Source organism: Trifolium pratense, linkage group LG1 (assembly GCF_020283565.1).
Source record: "Trifolium pratense cultivar HEN17-A07 linkage group LG1, ARS_RC_1.1, whole genome shotgun sequence".
NCBI lineage: Eukaryota > Viridiplantae > Streptophyta > Magnoliopsida > Fabales > Fabaceae > Trifolium > Trifolium pratense.
In genome coordinates this window covers 51,003,603-51,015,386 of record NC_060059.1, presented here as the reverse complement: position 1 = coordinate 51,015,386, position 11,784 = coordinate 51,003,603, and the positions used below count along the sequence as shown (strand labels likewise).

At 32.0% G+C, this 11,784-nt stretch overlaps 2 protein-coding genes across 2 annotated transcripts; both read right to left on the bottom strand.

Moving 5' to 3' along the window:
* Positions 1–1,680: 1,680 nt before the first annotated feature.
* LOC123903279 (probable CCR4-associated factor 1 homolog 11) lies at positions 1,681–8,487 on the bottom strand. Its single transcript, XM_045953228.1, has 2 exons — positions 4,725–8,487; positions 1,681–2,931 (listed from the first exon to the last, which is right to left on the bottom strand). Exons 1-2 carry the CDS (start codon positions 4,757–4,759, stop codon positions 2,070–2,072), a joined length of 897 nt encoding a protein of 298 aa, XP_045809184.1. The 5' UTR covers positions 4,760–8,487; the 3' UTR covers positions 1,681–2,069.
* LOC123903280 (probable CCR4-associated factor 1 homolog 11) lies at positions 7,605–8,524 on the bottom strand. The gene has a single exon (XM_045953229.1). It carries the CDS (start codon positions 8,522–8,524, stop codon positions 7,670–7,672), a length of 855 nt encoding a protein of 284 aa, XP_045809185.1. The 3' UTR covers positions 7,605–7,669.
* Between the last annotated feature and the right edge of the window lie 3,260 nt (positions 8,525–11,784).

Below are 11,784 nucleotides of genomic sequence, written 5' to 3'. Positions count from 1 at the left end.
AAACGTAGTCATCTAAAATCTAAGAAACATGTCGCAATTGAATCATATCATCCATTTATGCTCACTTCAATTATGCTGTACTTATTGCTACCCAAAGATAGTAGAAATCCAAATACTGAAATACACCTTAAATGGGTGAGTTAATGAGTTTGATAGTATATTGTAGAAATAAATTTATGAATCAATGAACATGCATTGGATACACAACAGTTTTCAGTAAATATCACACCATATGCAGAAGAAGCAAATAATTTTGTTTGCGGTTGTTATTGATGGGTACTGGGTTCACAATAGTTTCCGGTATGCCTGCCATGCCAAGTATGCTTATATGAAGCACGGACACTCCTCGGATTAGGCGTGTCCTGGTGTCAGACACGCGCTGGTGCCCGACACGACACCAACACTAATGATTACATTGAATTATGTCAATTCTCAAACTATTATCCGTGTCGACGTGTCAGTATCGGTGTCGTGTTTGGTGTTCGTGATTCATAGCTTATATTTTAACAATAAAAAGGACACAATCTACATCGGAATTTCTTCATATATCTACAAACAACGAAAATAAAAACCTTCAAAATAAAATACTAAAAAAAAGCAACTTATGAATTTATAAGAATAAATATTGAAAACTTGTAAACCTGTCATCTGAGGTAGCAGCAGAACACACCTGTCTTCCTCTCTCCAGTAAAGACAATTTTCCCTCTTCAAAATGAAACTTCCAACTTCCTTTCCTTTCCTTTCTTCTTGTTTTCTGATTATGCTTCTTTCATTTCAGCTATCATTCATGTTTGCTGAGTTTGATGACATGATCACTCATTTGGTCTTCCATCTACATCCATTTGGAACTATCTTCCGTTACCGTATGTATACAGTATACTAAAGCATTCACTTTCAAACCGTGAAAAATGAATTATGCTCTGTCATTGTCTTTCATCTTCATTTGTTACAAACAATGTTTCTGGAGTTTGTCGATATGTTCAGTTCAATCTTTTCAGCTTCTGTTGTCATTGCTGAATAGACGAGACTCTTGAGTTATGAAACATGTTGCTTTATCAATTTGTTGAGTATTATTCATGCCGACTCGCTCTATCAACTTGTTTCCTTCCATCTTCAACCGCTAGAGACATTTTTGCTGAGTTTGCTGAGTTGAGAGTACTTTAGCTATCCTAATTCATAACTTTCTGTAAATTAAACAACGAATTGGTGCGTCCCTAGTTTTCAAACTTGCCGCAAATTATTACACAGCAAGATTTCATCAACAACCTGATTTTGACTGCATAGAAACATTCTCACTTGTAGCATGCCTGTAACTATCAGGACAGTTCTGACCACAACACTGACCAAAAGTAATAATAAAATCCAAAAGCATTCCCAAACTGAGCCATGAAAAACACACTTACCAGATTACCGTAAACTCAAAACTTGATAGATCAACAAATCATTAGATAGTTCACTTCTCATTCTACATTAGAGCATTACATTAAATATCATACAAGTTGTAATGCCATCACTCATTATTCCACACAATATGTTGTTAAATATCATAACATACAAATCTTACACTATTATGAATTTGTGAAAGATCCAAATCTTCCATTCAAGCAAAGGATTAACTACTAATTGCACAGGAGCAATTATTCATTTCCTTAAAAAGGATGAAATCTGTCTCCTCTATGAAAAATTTATTTTATAAATGGTATGTAACTATGTAAAAAACAGCATGAAGAACTTACCGTTGATGATCACGCTTGAGCATTAAGAGCAAAATATAAATCATTCCCAACACGTTGCCGTATTCTATTTCTAACTAGTAGTACTAGTAGCTATTCACTACTCATCCTACATCAGTAATAACACTCTAGTTTTAAAATGTCAATTCCTAGCAACTTGATCAAAATTTCAAAATATTAACACCAAAAATTTACTCAAGAAAGAAAAGCAGGTGCAAAGGCATATAATTCAAAGAATAGTTGAAAATCCATTCAATTTTATTAATAACCCCAAATGTCTATGATTTTCACTTTATGTTGAAAATAAACATAAAAACAATCTACAACATATTTCCATCACACCATGTTTTCTAAACCATACAACACACCAGCATACTTGATCAGTTCATCATCAACATTGCCAAAGTGAACCTCCTTAATCCTTCGGAATGCACGAATAGTCAGCAAACTATCGGAACCAGCCTGATGACTCTTCCCAACAGCACGGTCAACATTCAGAGTTTTGCTAACCCTATCCAAACCACCATAAAGACCATCACAGAATTTCGCCAAGTGCTTCACATCATAAACACTATCACCGAAATAAACTTTAACCAAAATCAGAAACTCAGCAAGACCTTCAGGCAAAGCGCACTGCGTCAATGCCTTCACAAGGTACCCAAAATCATAACCGCTATGAAAAGTAACCCAGCTAACATCCTCATTACAAACAAGTCCAGAACTCATCATCAGCTCAGCAAAGTTCACTGAATCAATACCGAATTTCTTATTCCTATCAAAATCAATACCTTGACCGCGCAAAAGCTCAATAGAATCATGATTATGGATATCATGAGAAACATCAAAATCACAAAAATTGAACTCCCAGATGAAAAATTTAGATGTTCCGAGGCTTGGGAGATTCCCTTTAGCATCGGAAAGAGTCATTCCAACTTGAATAAGATTAAGGCCGTCGACATTGGCCTTCAACACAGAGTAATGGGCAGCGGAACCGCGGTTATGGAAGGATAAGTCTGTGGTGTCAGGGAAGACGACAGTGCCAGGAAATTCAGTGTCCATGGAGATGATTGGATAGGAATCGACTAATGAACCAATCAACTTGAATTCTGATTCAAGGTTATAGGACCACACCGATCGAATTACAATGGAAGAGGAGGGTTTTGAGATTATCATGCTTTGAGAGAAGAACAATCTAGAACTGTAAGAAAAGAAAAAAGATATAAGAATTGTTTTTTATCAATAAGAGAGGTAAGGATTAAGACATCGAGGTTTACATTTTATAAATAATTTAGTCAAAAAGGCTCTTATAAATGATAATCTTTGTAAGGAGAAAAAAATATTATTATTACATACGTTTCTTTATTATTTTCCTTTTAAAGTTATTTATACATATATTTTTTCACTTAATTTTTATATATATATATCAAGAAAACTTACTTTTGATATTTATTTGTATTTTTAATTTTATTATAATAAATTAAAATTTTTTTTTTGAACCAAACAAACTTAATGCATTTCATTAATTATCAAAAGTTCAATACATGAAGGAATAATCTCAAATCTATGGAAACTAGTCCAAGAATTGGCCGCCCTAGCTAAAGAGTGAGCAACCGAATTCACTTGTCTCCTAATAAATTTAATTATTTATTATCACATTTTACATATTTCTCTCTTTACAATAAAGAATCAATAATAATTTTGAGAAAATATAATCATCACTACTTTAAATTTAGAAAAGAAATTGAAAAACAAAAACAATTTTTTTTAAATAAAAAAAGAAAAAAGAATAACACTTGGATAAAAATAAACAAAAAAATAGTATTAAAAATGAGTTCAAAAAAGCCACTAGGTTTGGTCTAGTAGTGAGGGATTTGGAAAATGAAAAGGCATGTAAGATTTCACTGAGTGTGGAAAATGAAAAATCAAGTGAATAAGCTAAGAGAAGAATAGAAAAAGAAAATGGTTTGAACAATAAGCAAAGGATATAATCTACATGACTGTGTCTTGTGTTAATCCTGCAATGCAATAAGAAGTATTCCCGCTTACAAACATAAATAACAAAACAGATTCGTTTGACTTGCAAAAGGTAAGCATTGGACAGTACTCCCTCTCCGTTATATATTATAAGCAAAATAACTTTTTAGGTTCATTGAATAATTGATGTATCTGGTCCATATTATAGACCAGATACATCAATTATTCAATGAACCTAAAAAGTATTTTTTTGCTTATAATATGTAACAGAGGGAGTACAACACAACACAAACTTTAAGTATTGAACAACACTTTGTCTTGTTAGATGTTTGGTAGAGAAAAGGTTATATTGATATTTAGACAACTTGCACTTGGGACAAAAAGTTGTCTTGTGGTTTAGTAAGAGACAAAAATTTCAATTCTTGTCGCATCTCTTGCCCCCTAATTTGTCCGGTCCAAGAAACAGTTTTAAAATCAAACACAGAGTACAACTAGAGTTGTCTTGTCCACTCTTATTGTTTAGCAAATCAAACGCACTCAACAAGCAAAAAATTTAAAAAGGTTGAAATACATAAAAAGTAGCATACAATAAATGTTGTATAAAAATGCAGCATGGAGTAACGATGATTAGCTCCAGTTTTATTTTTATTTTTTTGCTCCAGTTTTGACACTAGTAATTATAAGAGAATCTATAGTCAAAGTGTTTATCAAACTTCATCGCTATCTTCCGCAAGGGTATAAAATTAACATTGATACCTACGGAATAGAAAATTTTCATAGATCTTGTCCCAATGTCGTGTAAGCTTCTCACATGTTCGTTATTTTGTTTAATTAATTGAGGCTTGCTGCAAAACATCGTCTCCAAGTGTACATAACATAACCAACAACTCTTCAACTCACTTTTCATTTATTGAATTCTAGAAAGGTTGTATAAGCTACTATATTATGGAGAGAAATTTTTTAAACAATAAATCAAAACCAACAGTTAGATTTCAAAATTGTTATAATAGGACTTACCATATATGCTCCGCAACACAAAATGCAGTCTTCATCGCAGGCCAATGATGAAGTCGTCCCAAATCTAAGAAACATGTTGCAAATGAATGGACATATTACTATGCCATATTCTTCCATTATTCAGTTTTTGCAACCAAAAAATTAGAAGCCATCCGAAATCCAAGAAACATGTCGCAATCGAATCATATCATCCATTTACACTCTCTTCAATTATGCTGCAATTATTGCAACTTAAAAACATAGTAAGAATCCAAATACTGAAATAGACCTTAAATAGGTGAGTCTGAAATACCATAGAAATAAATTTATAAATCAATGAACATACATTGGACACGTAAAACAACAGTTTTCAGTAAACATCGCACCATGTGCAGAAGAAGCAACTATTTTTGTCTACTGTTGTTAATTGATGGGTACCAACATGATAATAGTTTCCGTTGTGCCTCACTTGCCAAGTATGTTTATGTTTTAATAAATTAATTGGTACTCTACCAATATTAAAAAGGACATAATCTACATGAGAATTTCTTCATATATCTACAAACAACGAAAATAATAAAATGCTTCAAAATAAAATATTTATCATTTCAATTATCCATATATCTGTTAGGAAGAAGAGTAATTGACAGCCACTTACAAAAAAAAATGAGCCACAATAAATTTTAAACTGCTGGACATGTAGGAAAAATTGTAAGCAACTTACTAATTTATAAGAATAAATAGCGAAAAACTTGTAAACCTTTCATCTGCGGTAGCAACAGAACACACCTGTCTACCTCTCTCCAGTGAATATAATTTTCCAACTTCAAAAAAAAAAAAAACTTACATCTTCTTTTCCATTCTTGTTTTCTGATTATGCTTCTTTAATTTTCAGCTATCATTCATGTTTCCGAGTTTGATGATTTGCTAACTAGCTCATATGGTCATCCAATCATATGTTAAACAACAAATTGGGGCATCCTAGTTTTCAAACTTACCACAAATTAGTACCCACTAGGATTTCACCAGTAACCTGAATTTGATTACAGAGAGACATTCTCACTTGTAGTAAGCTTGAAATTATCCGGACAGTTCTGACCATAGCACAGACTAGAAGTAATAGTAAAATCCAAAAGCATTCCCAAACTGATCCATTTAAAATATCACTTACCATAATACTATACTCTAACTTTATATGTCAACAAATCATTAGATAGTTCATTCCTCATTCAACATTAGAGCATTACATTAAATATCATGCAGGTTCTAGTTCTATCATTCATTATTCCACACAATATTTATTTAAATGTCATGCCATAACATACAAATCGTATATTAATTTATGGAAGGTGCAAATCATTTTAGCTCATATATAGCTTCCATTCAAGCAAAGGATTAGCTACTACATGGATTGAATATGCCTCTTCTATGAAAATTCTATATAATAAATTAGATATGCAACTATGTATTTCCTAGTTAGCACCCAAACCCAAAACTTTCTAGTTCAGTCTCAGTCCATATTTTCAAGCAAAAAGGGCATCAAGAACTTACAATTGATCACAGCATGAGTATTAAAAGCAAAATCTAAATCTAAATCATTCCCAACCGAACTCATTACTATATTCTAATTAGTAGTGTTTATTCACTGCTCATCCTACATTAGCACATAACACACAAAAGTTTCAAAAGATAAATTGCAAAAATAGTAATACCGAAAATCCGCACAAGTGAGGAAAGCAGGGGCAATTTCTTGAGTTTTGTTCATGCCGTCTCACTTTATCAACTTGTTTCCTTCCATCCACTACAAGCATTTTTGCTGAGTGCTTTAGGTATCCTAATTCATAACTTTCGGCAGATCAAACAATGAATTGGTGCGTCCTAGTTTTCAAACTTACCACAAATTAGTACCCACTAGGATTTCATCAACAACCTAAATTTGATTTCATAGAGACATTCTCACTTGTAGTAAGCTTGAAATTATCCGGACAGTTCTGACCGTAGCACAAACTAGAAGTAATAGTAAAATCCAAAAGCATTCCCAAACTGATCCGTTAAAATATTACTTACCAGAATACTATACTCTAACTTTATATGTCAACAAATCATTAGATAGTTCATTCCTCATTCAACATTAGGGCATTACATTAAATATCATGCAAATTCTATACTAGAATACTATACTCTAACTTACATTAAAGCATTCCCAAACTGATCTATTAAAATATCACTTACCAGAATACTATACTCTAACTTGATATGTCAACAAATCATTATAGATAGTTCATTAATCACTCAACATTAGGGCATTACATTAAATATCATGCAAGTTCTAGTTCTATCACTCATTATTCCACACAATATTTTTTTAATTGTCATACCATAACATACAAATCGAATATTATTTTATGGAAGGTACAAACCATTTTAGCTCGTCTATAGCTTCCATTCAAGCAAAGGATTAGCTACTACATGGACAAGAGAAAAATTCATTTCCTAAAAAAGAATGAAATCTGTATCTTTTATGAAAACTCCATTTAATAAAATAGACATGCAACTATGTATTTCCTGGTTAGCACCCAAACCCAAAACTTTCTAGCTCAGTCTGAGTCTGTATTTTCAAGCAAAAACGGCAGCAAGAACTTACAATTGATCACTGCATGAGCATTAAAAGCAAAATCTTAATCTAAATCATTCCCATCCAAACTCATTACCATATTCTAATTAGTAGTATTTATTCACAGCTCATCCTACTTTAGCACATAACACACAAAAGTTTCAAAAGATAAATTTCAAAAAGAGTAATACCGAAAATCCGCACAAGTGAGGAAAGCAGGGGCAAAGACATATAATTCAAAGAATAGGTGAAAATCTATCATCCAATTTCATTAATAACCCCAAATGTATAAAATTTTTCACTTTATGTTGAACATAAACATAAAACAATCTACAACAATGTTATCCATTCATCACACCATGTTTTCTAAACCATACAACACACCAGCATATTTGATCAGTTCATCTTCAACATTGCGAAAATGAACCTCCTTAATCCTTCGGAAAGCATGAAGAGTAAGCAAACTATCAGAACCAGCCTGATGACTTTTCCCAACAGCGCGGTCGACATTCAGAGTCTTACTAACCCTATCCAAACCACCAAATAGACCATCACAGAATTTCATCAAATGCTTCACATCATAAACACTATCACCAAAATAAACCTTAACCAAAAGCAGAAAATCAGCGAGACCTTCAGGCAAAGCGCGCTGCGTCAATGCCTTCACAAGGTAACCGAAATCATAACCGCTATGAAAAGTAACCCAATTAACATCCTCATTACAAACAAGTCCAGAACTCATCATCAACTCAGCAAATTTAGCCGAATCAATACCGAATTTCTTATTCTTATCGAAATCAATCCCTTGCGCGCGCAAAAGCTCAATCGAATCATGATTATGAATATCATGAGAAACATCAAAATCACTAAAATTAAACTCCCAAATGTAAAATTCAGAACTCCCAAGGCTAGGGAGATTCCCATTAGCATCAGAGAGAGTGAGTCCGACCTGAATTAGGTTAAGGCCGTCGACATTCGCCTTAAGCACCGAGTAATGGGCGGTGGAATCGCGGTTATGGAAAGTTAACTCGGAGGTGTCAGGGCGGACGACGACGCCGGGAAATTCAGTGTCCATGGATATGATTGGATGAGTATCCATGAATCTACGGATCAATTTGAATTCGGATTCGAGATTTGAAGACCACACCGATCGAATTGCGATTGAAGAGTAGGGTTTTGAGATGAACATGCTTTGATTGAAGAACATCTTGGAACTGTAAGAAAAGAGAAAAAGAGAGGTAAGAATTTTGACATTGTTATTCGAGGTTTAACTGGAGTATCAATTTTATAGACAAAAAACAAATTAATTTTCAATAATATTCTTTTGTAAGAACAAAATAATTACTTTCCTTTTTTTTTTTACAGATTTATTATTTTCATTTTAAAATATGGGAATATAAAATACCTAAGACCAAATGTGAGAATGCTATATTGCTAACTCACTTTTCCTCAAAATATTTTTTTATAGCTTTTAAAACAAACACATCCTAGATATTTCTAGATATAAATTCATACATAATTCATTTATCCGATATATATAAGCATGATTTCATGTATAAATGTTTCGTAATTCATTCATCCACCTAAACAATTCATAATTAGAATGAAATTATGTGTATTTTTTAGGTGTTTTATGTATGATTCTTAAGTTTACTATTCCAAATTTCTTTAGATCTATAATTTTTTGCAAAGTTTGTTATAATCGCACAAAAAATATTTAAGTTAAAAATCATACAAATAACACCTAAAAAACGCACATAAGTTTCGTCTTTTATACAAGCACGGACATTGCATTATATGTATAGGGGTCGAAGTACGAACATCTCACTTATTCATATTAAGGGTGAAATTTTTAGTCACTAGACTACTTGACAAAATAAATAAATAAAAGTAGGTAAATTCTAATATAGATCACTTCATCAAGTGGTTCATGGTGGACCAGTCATGAATAACTTTATAACGAATACGAATTTTACAAAATCGACCGTTGAATTGAAAGTTTATATCATATAGATCATCCATAGAAAAATTTAGAAAAATTGAAAATCATTTGATATGTTATTGAGACACATCAAGATTAACAGTTTATTAAATAACGTAAATATTGATGAGTCTCAATAATATAACAAATTATTTTCAAAAGATTTTAAAAAATTTATGGATGATCTATACAATATAAACTTTCAATCCAATAGTGAATTTCGTAAAGTTCATATTCGGTATATCACTTGTCTACGATAAATCACTTTGGCCAATAAAAGTATATACTACTTATATTCAGAAAATCAAATTGAGGTGCCATTATGAAGAGATAAGTCTCTAGAGTCTAAAGTGTGCAATTAGCTTTTAAAGATTAAAGTAAGTAATATATCATTCTTACGAATACCACGGATCTTTCAAAAAATAGTGGGTCAAAAATAATTATTGAAGGTTGTTTTTTACAAATAGTTTTGGGGGTTTTGCTTCTAAGAAACCATTGCGGATGGTCTCTCCCAGTGAAAACTGAAAATTTGAAATAGGAAAAAATTTAAAGGAGGTTTTGACATTTTGGAGATTTTTACTTTTAAATAAATGATAAATAAATTTTATAAATGTCAAAGATTAATATTATAATTAAAAATTATTTTTATTTATTGTTTTTGACGAATATTAATGACAAAGATATTTTATATTAAAGATGTTAAGATTAATATTTTTTTATTTTAATTTTATAAATTATTTTTTTATTAAGAATATATTAATAATATAATTTATTTTTAAAATATTAATTAAATAAATAAACAAATAAACAAATAATCCAGCCTTCTTTATCAAAATTAAAAAAAAAACAAATAAAATAACAGCTTAATTAACCAAAACTTATGATAATATTAATATATGATAATATTAATATATAGGAGAAAAATTGTTAGCACTATCCATTTTTTCATTTTGATCTTTTTTTTTAAAAAAAAAATGCTAACATTGTTATCCTTTTTTAATAAATAAAAAATCCAAAAAAAAAAAACTCATCAAAATCACATTCTCCCTCCGTCCCAAAATATAAGCAAAAGTTGGTCAACAAAAGTGAATGTATTTGGTCCAAATCTTTAACCAAATACATAAGTTTCTTTGACTCACTTTTATTTATATTTTAGAACGGAGGGAGTATCTTACTAAACAAAACCCGAAAACCTTATAAAAACAAGCATTGTAGACCAAATAAAATAGATCGACAAAGAGGAAAAATAACAGCACTAAAGATTGAGAGAAATGAGAACACCGACAAATCTAGTCACTCTAATAACACAAAACTTAGACTCACCATAAAAAAATACAAAAGAAAAATTGGATTTGAAAATCCCAAAAGAAAAAATAATCATGGATCTGGGAATCTCATAAGATGTAAAATACAATAAATAAAAGGTTATTGCACAATGAGATCAACAAACATCCAGATCTGCTCCAATCTTCAAATCAATAATCAAAATAGCATAACTAGATATGGGGAGAAATGAGTACAGTCGTAGATCTAGTCATTGCGACAACACGAAAATCAAACTCCCTACAAAAATACAAAAGATAAAAATTGGATCTTGAAATCTGTAACATCTCAAACTGCTTTCAGGATGACCGACTGACCCCACAAACCAACACGAGTCTTTTCAGCGTGTTTTGTCCTCACTCGCACGCTTTCCGGGAAACTTCCCAGAAGGTCACCTATCCAAAGACTACTCCAAGTCAAACACGCTTAACTGTGGAGTTCTTATCGAATGAGCTATCGAAAAGAAGATGCATCTTGTTAGTATAGGTAGTACCCATCAATCCTTATAAGTTTTCCTTCCACCACGCAGTCTCAAACCCGCACAGCCTCAGGATCATACATCCCTTTGAACGTGGGAGGGTCATTCTTCAAAAATCTATCCAGCCTCTCTTCCTCCGCATTACCCTGAATATTCCCAAAGGCCTGGGCAATATTGTTCAACGCGTTTGCAATAGCTAGGTCATTACGTCCGGCCATTTCTTCACACAAAACCCTGAAAAACAAAAGTTAGAAATGATACGACTTGGTCCGATTGGACCGACCTGCTCTGATACCAAGTTGTAACACCCTTAATTTTTACCCTTTAATTTTATTTGTAAAATGTCTCTTTAATAAAAATGCAGCGGAAACAAAATCATAAACAAAACTAATTTGTCCGAAAGATTCAAATTACTAAGGTAAACACCACGGTTCAATTTAAAAATTCGTAAAGCAATAAAACAACTAAAATAAAATTTAGAGTTCCCCCATAGGACTTCCTAGCAGAGCGACTCAATTATTGAAAACACAAAAGGAAGACAGCTCCTAATGCCATCTCCGGACTCTCAGTTAAGCATCATTGTTTACCTGAAAACCTACGATTGCACATCGTAGGGGCGAACCAGAAAAGGGGTGAGTAACAACGTCACACAATTTAACTGAATTCTATAGTAATATAAGACGTA